This window comes from Saccopteryx leptura, chromosome 2, assembly GCF_036850995.1.
Source record: "Saccopteryx leptura isolate mSacLep1 chromosome 2, mSacLep1_pri_phased_curated, whole genome shotgun sequence".
Taxonomy (NCBI): domain Eukaryota; kingdom Metazoa; phylum Chordata; class Mammalia; order Chiroptera; family Emballonuridae; genus Saccopteryx; species Saccopteryx leptura.
In genome coordinates, this window is record NC_089504.1 from 355,712,352 (window position 1) to 355,732,630 (window position 20,279).

General features: G+C 49.3%; 1 protein-coding gene across 1 annotated transcript; it reads right to left on the reverse strand.

The window, feature by feature from the left end:
* Positions 1–645: 645 nt before the first annotated feature.
* C2H17orf67 (chromosome 2 C17orf67 homolog) lies at positions 646–18,128 on the reverse strand. Its single transcript, XM_066364632.1, has 4 exons — positions 17,985–18,128; positions 17,057–17,157; positions 2,421–2,556; positions 646–1,060 (listed from the first exon to the last, which is right to left on the reverse strand). Exons 1-3 carry the CDS (start codon positions 18,034–18,036, stop codon positions 2,440–2,442), a joined length of 270 nt encoding a protein of 89 aa, XP_066220729.1. The 5' UTR covers positions 18,037–18,128; the 3' UTR covers positions 646–1,060; positions 2,421–2,439.
* Between the last annotated feature and the right edge of the window lie 2,151 nt (positions 18,129–20,279).

Below are 20,279 nucleotides of genomic sequence, written 5' to 3' on the forward strand. Positions count from 1 at the left end.
ATTGGTGGTCAGTGAGAGGAGCATAGTTCCCATTGAAATACTGGTCAGTTTGTTGATTTAAATTTACTTGTTCTTTATTTTAAATATTGTATTTGTTCCCGTTTTGTTTTTTTACTTTAAAATAAAATATGTGCAGTGTGCATAGGGATTTGTTGATAGTTTTTTTATAGTCCGGCCCTCCAGTGGTCTGAGGGACAGTGAACTGGCCCCCTGTGTAAAAAGTTTGGGGACCCCTGCAGTAGACCATGAGAGAGGAGAAAAACTCTGACGTGACCAGGATAGCGATCACGTCATTCACTGAAAGAAAGAGATTTGAACCACACAAAAATGGAGCTGTCGATGTTCATTTCACTGACATATTTTGATTGGAATGGGGCTGACACACAACTAAGGCCCCACCCACTAGGTGAGACTGCAAAGAAAAAAAAAAAAAAAAAAAGACGACTCTCATGAAAAATTGCCAGGTGTTTGAATTTTCATTTCATTCATTTACTCCAAGAACAGGGAGTTTTCTGATTCTAAATTTGCACAGATAAACAACAATGGTGTGGGGGGGGGGGGGGGGGGGGGAAGATCTCTACTTCTCTTCCTGGAGAGAAAGGAAAGGAGACGCCACAGAAAGCAGGTTGAACACTTGATGTTTATTAGAGCAGAAAAGAAAAAGGAAATAAACAGAGGATCAAAAACCTCCACAGCCCCCAGTGACACGTCCCTACGCAGGACAAGATTTCCCCAAGTCCTGAGGGCAGGCAGCCTGTCCCCGGCTCCAGGGGTCCTGCTCCAGCCACCCCTGGCCAGATCCTCATCCTGCCCACCCTTCAACCCGGAGAGACGGCTGGGGGGGGGGGGGGCGGTCCACGCTTTAAGCTCTTGGTGGCTGTGAGTTACGCAGATTAGCAGCACGAAGCAGCAGACGCACTTGCCGTCAATCCCCAACCGTGGCCGTGGCCACGGCGCACAAGGTCTGAAGACACCCATCTCCGCAGCGGGAAGCACACAGGACAGAAGGAGCCTCGTTCCGTTTAGACAGCATCCAGGTCGAGGCCGAGCAAAGGGCTGGCTGGAAAAGAACAGGAAATAATGTGGAGGTGATGTGGAGGAGGAAGGAGAGGCGGAGGAGGAAGAGGAGACTTAGGAGGAGGGGGAGGGGAGGAAACAGCACCGCTGGAGCTGCCACTTCCTGAGCACCTCTGCTGAGCCCGGGCCGCGCGGTTCGCCTTTTCAATGCCCAGAACCACCTTCTGAATGAGGCGCTCTTACTATCCTTACTTTACAGACGGGGACACTGAGGGCGACCTCGGGCAGTTTCTCCCAAGTGCGGTCACGATCTGAATGCTTCCGGACTCCAAAATCTGAGCTGACATACATCCCCCCTGCTGCCTCGTCTTCGTGTGAAGGGAGCTGTTTGGAGTGAGCCTCTGTGCAACCCTGTGTTTTCCAGGAGACACACGCACCCTCGCTCACCACAAGGCCTGTCCTACCGGGAGGCAGAGGCCTCGGTGGCCCCTTGGAGGGCGCTACCACGGGGCTCACTCAACCCCCAAAACCTCTCCTCTTGCCTGGCCTGCACAATGGTTGGAACACCTCCATTCATGGAGGCATTTACTATGCACCGGGCTCCATAGATGTCATCATTGCCCCAGTTTAGAGATGCAAGAGATGGAGGCTCAGAGAGGCTAGGCAACTTGCCCAAGGCCACAGAGCAGGAACACACAGAGCTGAACCCCAGTCCGCCCGATTCCAGAGTCTGAGCTCGTAACTACTCCACAGCTCTATTTTCTGGAAGAAGCCAGGCGAGAACTTCCAGGGCTGGAAGACCAAGGTTCCTGGCACGAAGGGGAGGGGCAAGCTCCGACCTCCAGGCTCCAGGGACTGGAAGGACGAGGACAGGGATGTGGGCCCACCCACTACCCTCCAAAGCAGAAGTGTGCCACTCCCGGAAGAGGCTCCACTACCTGTCAAAGCCCCTCAGAGGACTTCAGCTCCCCTACACACACACACACACACACACACGCACACACACACACACATAGGACCCCACCCCAGTGACGATGATTGGGATAAAGGTCCCTGGTTGAGCCCATGGATTCTGACCCCACCTGGACAGAACTAAGTCTCAACCAGCCACACTTTTCCACATTTATATTCCAGAGTGACCTTGTCCAGACAGCAGATAGGGTCACATCCCTGCCCTGGGTGGGATCTCTTAGTGAGTCCAGAGGGGAAAAGAGAGTCACCCAGGGCCCCTCTCAACCTGGCTGACACCTATCTCTCCTGCCATACTCTCCTAACACCCAACCCGTAACCAGCTGACCGGCCGTTGCCCCTACACCGCGTTGTGGAAGGGTCTGAGCCCACGCACGAGCTGTGCCGCGCAGCCTCCCTGACACAGGAGGCCCGGGGGAAGGAGCACACCGTACCGGAGGCCGGTCCGCGCCCCTACACGGGGTGGACGATGTTCCTGTCGCAGTGGGGCTTGCAGTGCGGGTTCAGCCAGTGCTCCATGAACTGCTCCTCGGCTCGGCGCTCCAGCCGGAGCAAGTGGTGCATGTACTCCTGTCAAAACAAACCCGCAGAGAGGCGCCTATCTGTGACGACGGCGGAGCTGCCGATGCGCAGCGTGGCCGTGGTGCGGAGCCAGGGCGCCGCCGGACCGAGGGAGGAGAAGCCACCGTCCCTCACCTCTCTGTAGAGACCAGCCAGACAGACCCACGCAATGGGCACAATAAAGAACTCTGACAACCCGGCCCTGGCCGGTTGGCTCAGCGGCAGAGCGTCGGCCTGGCGTGCGGGGGACCCGGGTTCGATTCCCGGCCAGGGCACACAGGAGAAGCGCCCATTTGCTTCTCCACCCCTCCGCCGCACCTTCCTCTCTGTCTCTCTCTTCCCCTCCCGCAGCCAAGGCTCCATTGGAGCAAAGATGGCCCGGGCGCTGGGGATGGCTCTGTGGCCTCTGCCTCAGGTGCTGGGATGGCTCTGGTCGCGACAGAGCGACGCCCTGGAGGGGCAGAGCATCGCCCCCTGGTGGGCAGAGCATCGCCCCCTGGTGGGCGTGCCGGGTGGATCCCGGTCGGGCGCATGCGGGAGTCTATCTGACTGTCTCTCCCTGTTTCCAGCTTCAGAAAAATGCAAAAAAAAAAAAAAAAAATGCAAAAAAAAAAAAAAAAAGAACTCTGACAACCCGATGTGCTGAGAGGGTGTGTAACCGTGGGAACTCATATACTCTGTGGATGGGATGTAACGCAGACCATCAAGAAATCTCACTCCCCACTTACTCCTTCGAGTGGCATTCCTCAAACTTTATCTATCACCGGAAGCACCTGGAGGGCTTGTAAAAACACAGATAGCCCGCTTCCCAGAGTTTCTGATTCAGCGGATCTGGGGTAGGGCTCCAGAATTTGAATCTCTAGCAAGTTCTAAGCCAATGCTGATGATGCTGGTCACGTGGAGAACAGATTAACTCTTAAGTCAAGAGACGTGCAGAAGGTTGTCCATAAAAGCAATAACTCTGTCGTAGCAAAACACTGGAACCATGCCAAATATCACTGACAGGAGAATAGATAAATAAACTATCGGGTCACACAGTGGGATATTATACAGCAGTGAATATAAATGAGTTATAGCTACATACAACAACAGAGGTGGGTCTTAGAAAGAGCATGTTGAGTAAAAAGAGCAAGTCCAAGAAGACGCTTACAGTGTGCCACCATTTTTATAAATCTCAAAACATGTACAACTAATAATATATTTATAATAAAAATCATTTTCTTTAAAAGCCAAGGCATAACTATAAGAGAGCTAAAGCTGCTATACTATTATACTATAAATAAAATACCATTTTTGGCCCTGGCCGGTTGGCTCAGTGGTAGAGCGTCAGCCTGGCGTGCAGGAGTCCCGGTTTCGATTCCCAGCCAGGGCACAAAGGAAAGCGTCCATCTGCTTCTCCACCCCTTCCCCTCTCCTTCCTCTCTGTCTCTCTCTTCTCCTCCCGCAGCCAAGGCTCCATTGGAGCAAAGTTGGCCAGGGCGCTGAGGATGGCTCCATCGCCTCTGCCTCAGGCACTAGGATGGCTCTGGTCACAACAGAGCGATGCCCCAGATGGGCGGAGCATCGCCCCCTGGTGGGCATGCCGAGTGGATCCCAGTCAGGCACATGTGGGAGTCTGTCTGACTGCCTCCCCGTTTCCAACTTCAGAAAAATACAAAATAAATAAATAAATAAATAAATAAATAAATAAAAATACTATTTTTTATTTAAAAATTAAATTTAATGGGTGACATTATCAATAAAGGTACATAGGTTTCAGGTGAACATTTCTCTAGCATCTGAACTGTTGATTGCATTGTGTGCCCATCACTCAAAGTCAAATCACTTTCCATGGCCATATATTTGCCCTCTTTACTCCCCCGCCCCCCACCCCCTCCCCTGGTAACCCCTTCCCTTTTGTCTGTGTCCATGAGTCTAGTTTTATATCCCGTCTACGTGTGAAGTCATACAGTCCTTAGCTTTTTCTGATTTACTTATTTCACTTAGTATAAAAAAACAAAAAAACTTATTCCTAAGGATTAAGGGGCATTTTGTAAAAACAGGCTAGTAGTTTCTTAAATTGTTAAACATAGAGTTACCATGTGACCTAGCAATTGTGTATCCAAGAGAAGATTTATGCCCACAGAAAAACCTGGACACAGATGTTCATAGCAGCATTTTTCATCCTAGCCAAAACAGAAATAACCCAAATGTCCATCATGAATAAATGGGCGGATAAAATGTGGTATGTCCACAACATGGAATCTTATTTGGTCATAAAAAGGAATGAAGTGTGGACCCATTCTACATGAATGAACCTTGGAAACATGATGCTAAGTGAGCTAAGGGAAGGAAGCCAGCCACAGAGAACAACGTATTCTATGATTCCATCTCCACAAAATGGAGCCAGCCTTACATGGTGACATGCTCACAGCAGAAGAAGTGGCTGATTGCCCATTGCTGTCCATCGCTGGGACCAGCATCTCCAGTGACTCAAGAACCCAAACCAAAACACAGACCATCATCTCTCAGCCTCAAATTGTTTTGTTTTGTTTTGTTTTTTAGGTGAGAGGAAGGGAGATAGTGAGGCAGACTCCCACATATGCCCTGACCGGAATCCACCCTGCAACCCCCATCTGAGGCCAGTGCTCGAGTACCAAGCTATTTTCAGCACCTGAGGCTGATGTGCTCCAACAGAGCTATCCTCAGCACCCCGGGCCACACTCGAACCAATTGAGCCACTGGCCATGAGTGGAAAGAGGGGGAGAAGGGGGAGAGGAAGGGGAGGAGAAGCAGATGGTCACTTCTCCTCTGTGCCCTCACTGGGGATCAAACCCAGGATGTCCATATGTCGAGTCAACGCTCTATCCACTGAGCCACCAGCCAGGGCCTCAAACTGTCTTTGAACATGACATTTTGCATTCCCACCAGCAGGGAATGAGAGTCCCCATTGCTCCACATCCTTTGCAGGACTTGATGTCGCCAGTGTTCCTAATTTGGAGCATCCCAGCAGGGGTGCGGTGGTACCTCGTTGTTTGAATCTGTATCTCCTGGTGGCTTGTGATGCGGAGGCCCTGTTTTACATGCTGTCTGCAGATCTTTGGGGAGGTGTCTGTTTAGGTCTTTACCAGGGTGAGTTTTAAAGACATTAAAAATGAAAATGGCTGTCTTGGTTTTCTTCTTACCACAATAGTGATACATATTATCATTTTGAAATTCTGTAAAAATCAAGAAGAAAGCGAGAAATCCTCTTCATTGTTTGACTATGTCATTATCCTATTGCCAAGTGATATATATATATATATATTTTTTTTTTTTTAATCTACCCATGTTGCTTCCTCACTTCGAATACTTGAATGGCTCCTGCTCGGCTCAGAGGAAAGTTCTAATTCCTTAACGGGGCCTGTGGGACTGTCCACAATCCATCCTCATCCAACTCCTGAGCCTCTTCCCTCACCACTCACTCACTCAAGCTTTGCCCTCCATCCCTCCCTGGGGAGGCCATGCTCGCGCTCTCTTTCTCTCTCTCTCTCTCTCTCTCTCTCTCTCTGTCTGCCTGGAACTCCCCTCTGCCTTCTCTTTTCCCTATCTCACTTCTACTTAACTTTTCAGGCCTCATCTTAGATGCTTCTTCCTCCAGGAAGCCTTCTCAGATTCCCTGTGACCCCAGAGCTCCCTGGATTTCCCCCAAAAGAGCCCTGGTCACTGTGTGTGGCAGAGACTTCTCCTCACTGTGTGTGGCAGAGACTTCTCCCTGAGAGAATGGACTTCACTGACCCACATTATATATTTTAGTGAAGGTGCCATGTGTGTGTGATGCTTGTGAACTTGACGCTTTCTTCCCAAAAGAGAGTAGATGGAAATGGGAATGATTTTTAGCTGGGAGGATGTATGTTGTTGACATTCCCTTGAAAGAAGTCTGGGTGCTATTATTATGGGATGCAAAGCATGCATTAAATAGATCTTTATAAACATATTTAGGTAACCCTAAGAAGCAGGCCATTAACCAGAGAAGTATTGTTTCATTTCGGGCAAGAGTAGTCATAGTTGCTAATATTTGTAGAAGATTAAGTTATTTTGATGTGTCTGAATATCATAAAAATCTTAAATCGCAAAAACTCTCCTCTGGTGTTGAGGCTCCAGTTTTGAACTTTAAATTTTTAAGTTTCTAGCAAATGCTCTGGGAAGTCTGCATCCTATATTAAGTATAGCTATTATTTCAAATTTTGGCCCTGGCCAGTTGGCTCAGTGATAGAGCATCGGTCCTGCCTGTGGATGTCCCAGGTTCAATTCCTGGTCAGAGCACACAGGAAAAGTGACCATCTGCTTTTCCACCCCTCCCCACTCCCCTTTCTCTTCCCCTCCCACAGCCATGGCTCGGTTAATTGAGAGCATTGGCTCCAGGCACTGAGGATGGCTCCATAGAGCCTCCACCTCAGGGGCTAAAAGTAGCTTGACTGTGAGCACGGCCCCAGATGTGCAGAACATTGGACCCAGACGGGGGTTGCCAGGTGGACCCCGGTCAGGGCACATGCAGGAGTCTGTCTCTCTAACTCTCCTCCTCTCACTTGGAAAAGAAAAAAAAAATTTAATGACTGTGCAAAAGAATGAATTCTGAGGTATCCAATTTTCTTCCTTTTCCCCCAGGACCAGTGCAATTTGAATTTGTTTTGGTTATCATTGTTGTATTTACTTAACTCCGTGAAATACACCCCACGTCCAGGGCAGGGCGTCTCTGGGGCGACCCACGTGGCAGTGGACAGCGAGGAGGCTCCTCAGGGGATCCAGCAATGACTCCCAGGGGGGCGGTTGTGAGTCTTGGGCTGAATCCTGCCCTGTCCTGCCCTCTCTGGGGAGTGTTGAGCCAGAGACTAGTTACTGGGAGGAACGGGAAGACAATGCGGAGTCTTATAAACAGGAAGCAAAGGCTTCCCGGCTGGTAGCTTTACTTATTCCACTGTTCCTTGTAAGCAGGGCACCACAGAACCCACGTTGCCTGGAGCCGGGCGGTGTGGTGGGAAGGCTACGAGGTCCGGGTGAGAGTCTAGTCAAAGCCAGACCTCGCTAATCTTGCTGTCCTCCATCCTCAGTGGGTCCATCTGCAAAAACAGCGGTGACACTAGCGCTTATTTCATTGGGTTGCCAGGAGTTAACTAAATGATACAGATAAAGTTCTATGCCAGACACACAGTCCCCGCTTGCCTCTCTAAACCCATTCTCAGCCCTCCTTCCCCCGGCCACGTGCAGGGAGAGGCTGGCCGAGATGAACCACAGGCACAGACCCCACTGGCCAAGGGCTCCCCATCGGGTAGGACGCAGGAGGCACCGGGGAGGGAGAGAGGGGCTGGGGGTTAGCTGCCCAGGGCCTGCCCTCTCCTGAAGGCCACAGCCCCTCGAAGGCTGCACTCTCCATCGCTGGGAACCACAGCTTTCCCTCCCCTCTTCATGACTATGGGCTGCTAGCCCTGGATAGTTCTCTTTAAGCAAGAAAGAGAGAGGGGGCAGACAAAAAGACAGGCAGGAAGGGAGAGAGATGAGAAGCATCAACTCATAGTTGTGGCACGCTAGTTGTTCATTGATTGCTTCTCCTATGTGTCTTGGGCAGGGGGGGGTGCCAGTCGAGCCAGTGACCTCTTGCTCAAGCCGACAACCTTGGGCCCAAGCCAGCAACCTTTAGACTTAAGCCAATGACCTTGAGGTCATGTCTATGATCCCACACTCAAGCCGGCAACCCTGTGCTCAAGCTGGCAAGCTCAGGGTTTGGAACTTGGGTCCTCAGGGTCCCAGGTCCACATTCTATCCACTGAGCCACCACCTGCTCAGGCAGCCCTGGATCCTTTATAGTCTCCTGTTGGTTTATCTTAATCCTGGAACACCTTTGCAACAGGTGTCTCCGTTACGTTCTCCTCAGTCGATTCCGGCTCCTATTAGATAAGAAAGACCTGAGCATGCCTTGAGGTTGAGCACTGATCATCTTGCCCACGAATTGGTGCACAGGAAACCTTCACTAAAGGTCTGCGGAGCGAAAGACTGAAGCAGAGGGGCCTCGGCGGTGGTCTGTGCACCCCTGGGGGCCCATGAGGTCAAAACTATTTTTAGAATAATACTAAGTAAGTCACTACTGCCTGACTGTGTGCGCCGATGGATAACACTGGTGCCCTCGCCAAAGTCAAGGCCGTGGTGCCAACTCTCCTTCACCATCCCGCACGCACAGCGCACAGCGGAGAGTCGATCAGTAAGTAGAAAATGCCCCTCGGTGTCAGTTTCACGGACAAGCGCCGGTGAACCAAGCAGAAAGCACACAGCAGGAGGCCCTGCAGGCTGCAGGGCCCAGCACAACGGTTCTCTCCAGGAAAAGCACTTGGGTGTTGGCTGGTGTCGGGGGCTGGACCCGCTGTGTTTTATAAAACAACTGACAGGCCTTGTCGCCGAATGATAGAATTCAAGTTTCCGAGGGGAAATTAGAATTCTAGAGAAGTGGTATTTACTTCCATGAGCCTGACAGCTTTCTGATGGTTCAAGACTTCTCTGACAAGGTCGGTGGTGATATGAATGGACGTCGCCCCTGACCTACAGCATTTAGACACCTTGGAGGATACGCTCACGTGCACTCTTCCCCATTTCATCCCTGTCCCGCTCGGCCAACATTCAGCTGCCTTTCTGATGGTAGTGACCAGGGTGTTCCTGGGGCCTGCCATATACACTGCTCACAAAAACCAGGGGATATTGAAAAATGAATATGAGCCCTGGCCGGTTGGCTCAGCGGTAGAGCATCGGCCTGGCGTGCGGGGGACCCGGGTTCGATTCCCAGCCAGGGCACACAGGAGAAGCGCCCATTTGCTTCTCCACCGCCCCCCTCCTTCCTCTCTGTCTCTCTCTTCCCCTCCCGCAGCCGAGGCTCCATTGGAGCAAAGATGGCCCGGGCGCTGGGGATGGCTCCATGGCCTCTGCCCCAGGCGCTAGAGTGGCTCTGGTCGCTGCAGAGCGACGCCCCGGAGGGGCAGAGCATCGCCCCCTGGTGGGCAGAGCATCGCCCCTGGTGGGCGTGCCGGGTGGATCCCGGTCGGGCGCATGCGGGAGTCTGTCTGACTGTCTCTCCCCATTTCCAGCTTAAAAAAAATTAAATTAAATTAAAAAAGAAAGAGAAAAAAAGAATATGAATCAATAAAATATCCCCTAATTTTTGTGAGCAGTGTAGTAGGAACTCAATAAAACTCATTGGAGAAATATACACATGAGTGAATGAATAAATGAATTGACTGTTCTTTCTCCATAACGTTACCAAATCCTCCCTGGAAGTTTCCCTGACATCAATGTCAATCTGCTCGTGATAATGGCCCAGTGCAAATGGACATATGTATTTCACCCCCCGGAGAGCAGCTGAAATCATAGTTGCAGAGACAACGAAAACAGAGAGAGAGAGAAAGAGGGAGGGAGAGAGAGAGAGAGAGAGAGAGAGAGAGAGATGAGCACTGGTTTCCATGACATTTCACTATTTATTTAAAGTGTTAGGGACATGAATATGCCACAAAGGCTTACAAGCACTCATTAGTCAAAGATGAAAAGCCAAACTGCAAATCTGCTGAAAACCACAAATTCAACAATTGTGTGTTGGCTGAGGCAGGAATGACCCAGCATTAATGATAATCTCAGATGTTCCTGGATCAAGAGAGAAGAGCTTAATGAAAAATAAATTTTAATTTTTTTTAGATTTCTTTCTCCAAGGAGGGTAAAAAATTGAAAATAAAACAAAAAACCCAGTATCTGTGTTCCGTGTTCCCTGCCAAGGCTGGTAATGGAGGTAAATAATTTCTCAGTAAATATACTGCTCACAAAAATTAGGGGATGTTTTATTGCTTCATATTCATTTTGAAATAGCCCCTAATTTTTGTGAGCAGTATAGAACAGAATTTGGAAGTGGTCCTCTCTTACGGCACTGGACTGAATGAACGTAAATACCCACCGGAACCTGATCTAAGCTGAGAATTGGAAACTGGACAGTTAACCTATCAGAGGGAGAGCTTTTCCCAAGAAGGCAAAAATCCTTCCAGAGACATTTGCATGGAATTAAAGGTCTATCGGCATTTGGATGAATTATTTTGCTCATTAGTGAAAACAAGGCAGAAGAGTGGTCCTGAAGTTCACGACTCCGGGACACGTCGAGGCTTAGCCTTTAAAAAAGAAGGCAAGTCGGTGACGTGCACAAGTCACACCAAACTGGTCTTTGAGATCGTGGGGGAACAAAAGGGTAATGGAATTACTACATACATTTGTCAAGGGGCTACACATGAAAGCACATTTACCAAGGCTATTTACTATAAAGCTACTATGATTTATGCTTGCCCAACAAGAACATTCCTTAAAGGAAAACGGGCCAAAATGGAAAGTATATTCCCAGGACACACGGGTGCTGACGAAAGACATAATTTTAGCCGAGATGACATCTTTTTTGAAGAATTTCCATGCTTCACCCCAGAAGTTGGCAAATAATTTCTTCCCTAAAATCTGAGATGGGTTAAGAGAAATTTAATAAATTTAAGGGAGGCAATAGGAAAGATTTCTATGAAGCACTCTCCAAGTTCTGCAGGAAAGTTATGTCCTGTAACATGTCTCTCCAGGGAGAGACACAGAGAGAGGGATGGAAATAGGTATAATGACAATTAGTGAATGTCAAATGTTGTGCTGGGTACTGGGGACCCAGAAGTGAAGGAAATAGTCTCTCTGCTCAAGTACTTCAGAGAAGTCTAGTAGGAAGAACAGATTAAAAAAAAAAAGAGTGGCCCTGACCAGTTGGCTCAGTGGTAGAGCGTCGGCCCAGTGTGTGGATGTCAGGGCACACAGGAGAAGCGCCCATCTACTTCTCCACCCTTATTCTTCTTCCTTCTCTCTCTCTCTCTCTCTCTCTCTCTCTCTCTCTTCTCCTCCCACAGTCATGGCTCAGTTGGAGCAAGTTGGCCTGGGCACTGAGGATGGCTCCATGGTCAGGCACTAAAATTTGCTCAGTTGCTGAGCAAGGAAGCAATGGCCCCAGATGAGCACAGCATCACCCCATCGGGGGTTTGCCGGGTGGATCCCCATTGGGGATATGGGGGAGTCTGTCTCTCTGCCTCCCTACTTCTCACTTAAGGAAAAAAAAATTTTTTCACTCAAAAATAGCAATTTTGTGTGTGAGTATGATGTCAGAGGAATACTCTAGTTCATGGTGGGAAGGCAGAGGCATCAGGAAGTCCTCTTAAAAAGTTATTGTGGAAGGTGAATCTCTACAGATGAGTAAGCTTGAGCCAGGGAAACAGGGGCAGAAGAAACAAGCACAAAGGCAGGAAGAGAACTGCAAACATACCATCCTTCCAGACAACCTGCTTCTTCTCACAGGTTTCTAATGCCAGTGACTAGCCACAAGGCATCCATACAGTCACCTACAAGTCATTCTTGACCTCTGTCCTTCCCTCACTGAGCCCACGCATCCCACCCCAGAAATGGCCAACTGGTCTCCAATTTAAGGCATCATAAGCCTGATCCCATCAGAAGGTTTTACCTTAAAACCTCTACTGGAGGCCCTGGCCGGGTAGCTCAGCTGGTTAGAGCATCATCCCAACACAGCAAGGTTGTGGGTTGGATCCTCGGTCAGGGCACATACAAGAATCAACCAACAGATGCAAAGATCAGTGGAACAACGGATAGATGCTTCTCTCTCCTGCTTCTTCTCTCTAAAATAATTCAACAAATTTAAAAAAAAAATTTCCGAAGTGAGAAGCAAGGATGAGGCAGACAGACAGACTCCTGCATGCACCCGACAAGGATCCACCCGGCATGCCCGCCAGGGGGCGATGCTCTGCCCATCTGGGGCGTTGCTCTGTTGCAACCAGAGCCATTCTAGTGCCTGAGGCAGAGGCCACAGAGCCATCCTCAGCGCCCGGGCCAACTTTGCTCCAATGGAGCCTTGGCTGCGGGAGGGGAAGAGAGAGAGAGAGAGAGAGAGAGAGAGGAAGGAGAGGGGGAGGGGTGGAGAAGCAGATAGGTGCTTCTCCTGTGTGCCCTGGCCAGGAATCGAACCCAGTACTTCCACACATCAGGCTGACGCTCTATCGCTGAGCCAACCAGCCAGGGCAAAAAAAAATTTTTTTAAACCTCAACTGGAACATTGTCTTGGAGGACAAGAGAATAAATTGTGTTTTTTTAACCTTTTGGAAAGCAATTGGATGATCTATGCCAAAAATTTTTAAACTACTCATATCCTTGGATCCAGTCATTTGTTTTCTGGAACTAAATCCTTAGCAAATAATTAAAACTATCCAAAGCACTTCAAAACAAAAATGTTCAGAGTGTTGTTTATAATAAACAAGTAGTAGACGTGATCCGCTAGCTAACAAAAGAGGCTGATTCAGTATCATGAAGGTATAAAGAGTTTATAATAGTATGAGGAAGTATGTATGACATAATATTAAGAGAAAAACCAGGATACAAAATGATAGAGTCCAATCACACTTTTTAAAAGACACACAACAAAGAAAACCAGGTAGAAGGTGACGGAAGACTACATGACTTTGGGCGATGGGAATGCAGCATAATCAAATGTCCAAGTAACCTGGAGATGTTTTCTCTGAACCTATGTGCTCTGATTGATTAATGTCAGCCCATTAAAATTAATTTAAAAAAAAATACACAAAACAACTAGACAGAAATACATCAAAAAATGGCAAGGCTGCCTTTGAGGAGACAGAATAAGATTAACACCTGATTTTCTTTTCTTCTTTTGACTCTGTCTTGGTTCCCAATATTCCTCTAATAAATACGAACAGCTTAAATTTTTGTTATTTGTAACTCTACAATTAATACACGAACCTATTATTGTTGTGCGAAGTTCAAACGTCAAATAGAAAGTGCCCTAGATCACCACCTGCAATCCTGGTCTCATCAATGTGGTGACACAGTTTACTAGCAATTGATTATATTTCTAGGCCTTTTCCAGACATGCACCTCCATAGAGATGAACCTGTTAAATATGCAGTGTTCTTCTGTGTGTGGGTAGTAGGAGGCCAGGTCACTCAGGGGGAGAGAGGAGTCCCACTGAGAACGGAGAGGAGGCTACAGGCAGAGCTAATGCAGAAAGGTATTGCAAGCAAAGGGCATCATTTGTGAAAACACGCTGAGGCCAGAGAGAAGACGGCCTTGTTAAAAAACAGTGAGAAGCCCTGGCCGGCTGGCTCAGCGGTAGAGCGTCAGCCTGGCGTGCAGAAGTCCCAGGTTCGATTCCCGGCCAGGGCACACAGGAGAAGTGCCCATCTGCTTCTCCACCCCTCCCCCTCTCCTTCCTCTCTGTCTCTCTCTTCACCTCCCACAGCTGAGGCTCCATTGGAGCAAAGATGGCCCGGGCGCTGGGGATGGCTCCTTGGCCTCTGCCCCAGGCACTAGAGTGGCTCTGGTTGCGGCAGAGCGACGCCCCGGAGGGGCAGAGCATCGCCCCCTGGTGGGCAGAGCGTCGCCCCTGGTGGGCATGCCGGGTGGATCCCGGTCGGGCACATGCGGGAGTCTGTCTGACTGTCTCTCCCCGTTTCCAGCTTCAGAGAAATACAAAAAAAAGAAAAAAAAGAAAAAACAGTGAGAAGCCCTGGCCGGCTGGCTCAGCGGTAGAGCGTTGGCCCAGCGTGCGGAGGTCCCAGGTTTGATTTCTGGTCACAGCACACAAGAGAACCTGCTTCTCCATCTCTCCCTCTCCTCCTTTTCTCTCTCTGTCTATTCTGTCCTGCAGCCGTGGCTCAATTGGTTCAAGCGCATGTACCCGGGCGTAGGATGGCTTCACGGCCTCACCTCAGGTGCTAAAATAGTACTGAGCAACGAAGCAGTGGCCCCAGATGGGCAGAGCACTGGCCCCAGGTGGGGGATTCCCAGTGGATCCCAGTCAAGGTGCATGTGGGAGTCTGTCTCTCTACCCTTCTGCCTCTCACTTAATAATGATTAAAAAAAATAGAAAAAAAAAGCCGATAATGCCACAGAAGCCAACACCTGCCAATATGGAAGCCAAGTGTCAAAATGATAAACATTGCTTCATAGATACTCTTGTGGCGAGACTACTGCAAATCTCCACACTTGTTTTTCTTTTGAATTCTTAATACCTCCCCAAAGCACCATTCGTTCACCCTTATAAGTGGCCTCTCCCCTCTCAAAAAGAGTTTTGTTTTGCACAGTCCCTCAGAGGGGAGAAACAAAATAAAATGACCCACCTAGTCACTTCTCCGTAATTTCCAGTTAGCACTGAGCACATGAGTCTCTGGGCTCAGTTCCCAGGGCACACGCTGTCCCCAGAGATCACTACCTCTGCTTATTTGTCCCAGCCCACCTGTCTGCCTCCTGGGGACCATGGCAAGGAGATGCAATAGCGTGTCCAAAACTGCCACTTCCCATTTCCCCCGTGCGGGTAGCTGAAGGCCGGCATCTCCGAGGCTGCGTCCCGAGCCTCTGAGCGGCTCCCTGGACCAGCTCTCATCACATCACTCCTGCCTAACGCCCCTTGACAGCCCCCACTGGGCACAGAAAGAAAAGCCAGCCCGCTCTGACAGCCAGGGCCTTCTGACCTGGCTCTGAGGGGACCTTCTGTGGCCAGCGCCCGTCATTCCTACAGTCCAGATCCTCAAGTCAAGGTCAAAGTGAAAGACGGGGGCCCTGGCCGGTTGGCTCAGTGGTAGAGCATCAGCCTGACGTGCGGAAGTCCCAGGTTTGATTCCTAGCCAGGGCACACAGGAGAAGCACCCATCTGCTTCTCCACCCCTCCCCCTCTCCTTCCTCTGTCTCTCTCTTCCCCTCCCGCAGCCAAGGCTCCATTGGAGCAAAGATGGCCCGGGTGCTGGGGATGGCTCTGTGGCCTCTGCCTCAGGTGCTAGAATGGCTCTGGTCGCAACAGAGCGACGCCCCGGATGGGCAGAGCATCGCCCCCTGGTGGGCGTGCCGGGTGGATCCCAGTCGGGCGCATGCGGGAGTCTGTCTGACTGCCTCCCCGTTTCCAACTTCAGAAAAAATACAAAAAAAAAAGTGAAAGACAGGGGAGGTCAGGGGCTGGCGGGTGGAGCAGCCACATGGGTTCATGTCCCACAGCACAATAATGTAAGTGACCATGTTTATTGTTACCCCATTTTATCTTTCTATTTTTTATACTCAGTGGGAGGAAGGGAGGCAGAGACAGACTCCCACATGTGCCTTGATCCACCCAGCAAGCCCACTAGGGGGCGATGCTCTGCCCATTTGGGACCATTGCTCTGTTGTTCAGCAACCGAGCTCTTCTTAGCAGCTGAGGCCAAAGCCATGGAGCCACCTTCAGCACCTGGGACCAACTTGCTCCAATTGAGCCATGGCTGTAGGACGGGAAGAGAGAGAGAAAGAGAAAGAGAGTTGCGAGAAAAGGAAGAGTGGAGAAGCAGGTGGGTGCTTCTCCTGTGTTCCCTGACCGGGAATTGAACCCAGGACATCCACACCTCAGTCCAATGCTCCACCACTGAGCCAACCGGCCAGGGAGTATTACACTATTTTACAGATGAGGATCCTAAGGTACATAAATGTGAGGAAACAGCCCTGAGTTTACACAGTTATAAAAGGGGGAGATTCGAACCCAGACAGTGAGCACTCTTCATCACTGTGTGATACAGCATCTTAATAAGAGTCTTTTAAATGAACTAATCAATGAATTCACACAGTTCTGCAGAGAGTGAAGTAAATGCTGCTGCAGACCCTTCTAGACCTCGACATGGAAACACATGAGAAGAGGGTGAGGCTGGAGCCCAGCTGGAGTGGGCACAGGGTGACAGCCCAGCCTGGACACTGACATGCTTCCCAGCCATGTAACTTCGCCTGGGTCACCGAGACTTGCCCTCCCCTGGGTGGGACACAAATAACAGGAATGTCATTATTTCCCACCACAAGAGGAGAGGACAAGCCCCGCCCGAACTGGCCTGGGGCCAGCGTGGCAGGTTCTAGTAACACCCACCATGAGTCACAAAGTGGAGGCGAGGGCGGGGGGGGGGGGGGGGGGGGGCCTGGTCCAGAAAGACTAGGCAGGCGGACAGCACAAACCCGCGGCAGGGCTGGGGCCAAAGACCAAACTCAGAGGCACAAGGTAAGGGCAGAGCCCGACAGGCCGCTGGAGCAGAGATGCCCCCGGCCCAGAAAGGATGTCACCGGCAGAGGACACTGGCCCAGCCCGCCCAGCGCCCCAGGGGGGGGGAGGGAGGGAGAACTGACACCAGCTCCAGGGCACAGCTCCCCAGCACCCCAGCCAGGGGTGACTCCTGCAGCCAACGCAGAATCCTGGGACGCCCCCGTGAGCTAGCTCCATGGCTTGCACGTGAAATCCTCTGAACCACAGGGGAAGGAAGCCTGGGCCTCCAGAAGAGAGGCCTGGGGGGGAGGGGGAGGTCACCTGACCCCCGAGTCTCTAAGAGAACCCCGACCCTGCGGCCCCCACCGGGCTGGGACCAGCACCCAGTTTGGTTTCACACTGATGGAACACTCAGGCTGCAGACAGCCCGAGCCCAGCACTCACCCGCATGGGCTCGTCCGGGAACCCGGGTTTGCTTGGCCTGTCCTGGCGCCTGGACCTCAGGAGCTGTTTGGCCTCCTTTTCCGTCAGAACCGGGGAGGCCCCTGAAAAAGTCAGGACAGGGCCTTAGGGACTCCCCAGGGCACACGAGTTCACCGCCAGTGATTAGCAAGTTCAATTTCAATCAAAATACAAAAGTTCTTTCACGGGGACCTGTCCCAAAGGACGGGGCATTCATTCCAGCCGGCTCAGAGAGGAATTCTAAATTGTCTCTAATATGGTCACCTCGGAGCCAGTCCTGCACAGCTAGCTGAAACATATTTGCCTATTGCATGGCCCATTTCTTTATAAGTGGGTATTAATTAAATGTTGTGTTTTTTTCAAAAAAACAACATATTTTCTTCAGTTCTCTGGTCAATGTGTCCCTTAGGTTCGCTTTGTGGGATTTTTTTTTTTTAAATCCCCAATTCACTAAACCAAGTTAAAGTTGTTATTGGAAGATACTCCGTGACAACAAGATGATGTTAAACTTAACACATGATCCCTCAAAGGAGAAATTATGATAATAAAATAATTTTAAGTTTTGATAATCACACACAAACTCTAAAAGATATCATCAAATAATGGTCTACCAAATTTTGGTGATTTCAGAGGAACTCTAAAAGAAGGACTAGCTGGAGATTTACCAGCATGTCTGAGAATGCGTGTTCAGATACATTTAAAAATTTAAAAAGAAAGAATGTATCCCTAACTATAGCAATTCTGGGAGCCTGCTCTTAGAGGGGGGGAAGCGTTGAATTATTATCCATTATAACAGTTACAAGTACTTACACAAATAATATACACCTCGTGTAAAATGAAAAAAAAAATGCCTTAAAATAGAACAGAGACTTACTTCAGTTTATCACGTAGCACGGAAATGAACGCTCACCTGAGGAGAAAATCAGCAAGGTGACAGCGAGCACGAGCAGAAGGAACTTCATCCTGCCCCGGTCCCCTGTCCGCCTGCCGCAGACTGAGCTGCACCCGCAGTGAGCCAGCCTGTTGGGTCGTGTCCGGCCCAAGGCTTGTTTATCCTTTGACTAACAGCACTTAACAGTTTGATGCTGAGTACATCTGACTGCGAGAGTTTTTCCTACCACCACGAAAAACGTTTCCCTCCGGATTCCTATAAATGATCATCCCAAGGCAGGAAGTTATCTCTCTGTAATAGGACTTTCAGAGCTTGACTTTGAGAAAGCAACCTGTGAGACCCATGCCACTTAACCAGGTATGTTTACATACGCCGTGCCGTCCGGAGGCTGGAGTTTTCATCTGGAGCTTCAGGGTTATGTGTCTCCTGGTTCACAGCAACTTGATCATCTCTTACAGCTGCATATTTTATGGCGTTTTTCCAAAGCCCATTCACCAATCTAATCTGACTTTTCCAATAATTTCAGAGGCAAGCAGGGAAATTAGCAAAGGGGCACACAAGAAGGATGAGAAACATTTTCTCGCTGACTTTGGAGCCAGAAGGACCAGGGTTCGTGTCCTGGCCTCACCTCTTTCTAGCAATGTAACCGTCGGTAAGTCACTTAGCTGTTCTGAACTCCAATGTCCCCTCCTATAAAAACCATGAGATAATAGTACCTATTTTGGGGGGTGTGATTAGAATGAGGGTTAAGGAATGAAGAGCGTGGCAGCTAGTGCTTCTCACCATTCTTCACCTCCGTTTTACAAACAAGAGAGTGGCGTGCAGACAGGTGAAATCACGTCCAGGTTCACGCACTATGGTTGCTGAAGTAGAGCCAAGTTCTCTTTCTTTATAGTGTCCATCCTATTAAGCCCAAAAGGGGCCTCGTGCAATATGCTGACGTGACTGTGAGCAGCCTTACTCCACCCTTAGTCTTACAAAGACAATGAAATCTCAGTAAACTGAAGTCCTTTTCTATTTAAATTCACCTTCCAATATCACATAAAGAAATTATTCAATGCATTATGAAAATACACCTGGAAGAGATGTGGCATTTATCTGGGATAAAGTTCTCATTTAGAGAAACGATCTGATGTTTCTGTGTTTACTTGGACAGCTTGAAAAAAAAATACTCTGTCTGTAGTTGTCTGAGTTTATGCTAATGCAGTGTAACTGATATAATACCTAAATGTTCTCTCTCTCAAAAAAAAAAAAGGCAAGAAAGCCTGACTGGTGGTGGCGCAGTGGATAGAGCATCGACCTGGGATGCTGAGGTCCCAGGTTCGAAACCCTGAGGATGCCGGCTTGAGCACGGGCTTGTCAGCTTGAGTGCGGGGTCACCGGCTTGAGCACAGGATCATAGACATGACCACTATTGACCACAGGTAACAAACTTCAGAAAGCCAATGAGGGGGGAGCATTGTACTAATTTTGTGGGCAAGCCTAACGAGGGCAACATTAATCAAATGTACAAAAGACGTTATTTTTTGCTAAAGTTTAAAATGCCGTATTTATCAGAATGAGGCTTACTGGTCTCCTTTGAATATTATCCTTATTTACAGTTGTTGAATAAAAACTGTTTCGAAGAGAACAAAAAGTATTCTTCTTTATTTTCTCACTGGACTCAGAACAAAATCAACATCCTGTCTATGCAGTACAAGACCCCGGACTCAAAGAGACTTTGCTTGGGGCAATGAGCACTTGAAACCTGTACTGTTTTATAAACTAATGTCACCCCAATACATTCAGTAAAAAAACTAAGGAGCCTGTATTCCCAGCGCCTGCTGTCCTTTCCAACCCTGCTCAGACCACTCCCCCAGCCCACTTCAATTAATCTCAGTGACTTCAACTTAATGAGCTCTTTTCCACCTCAGAACCTTTGCACATTCTTTCCCTCCCTCTTTTAATGACTGGCTCCTTCTTATCCTTCGGGTTTCTATTTGGAATTTCTCTTGCCCAGGCAAGCCTACTTTTACCAGCCTATTTAATGAAGGTTCCCTGCCCCCACCACCATTAATGCCCATAATGTATAAATACTGTCTCAATTTGTTTACTTTTTAAAATCTGTTTCCTCTACTGGGCTGTAAGCTCTAAATAAGTTTGTTCTGTATTATTTTGATAATTTAAAAAAATAAAAAGGGAACCTCTAGTGGACTGGAGAGGTACTACCAAAGCAAGTCAGGGGCCTGTATCCCACCCCCACCCCCACCTCACCCCCACCCCACCTCCTGGGGATGCTGATTCAAGGTCTCAGGTGGAAAGGGACCTGCAGGT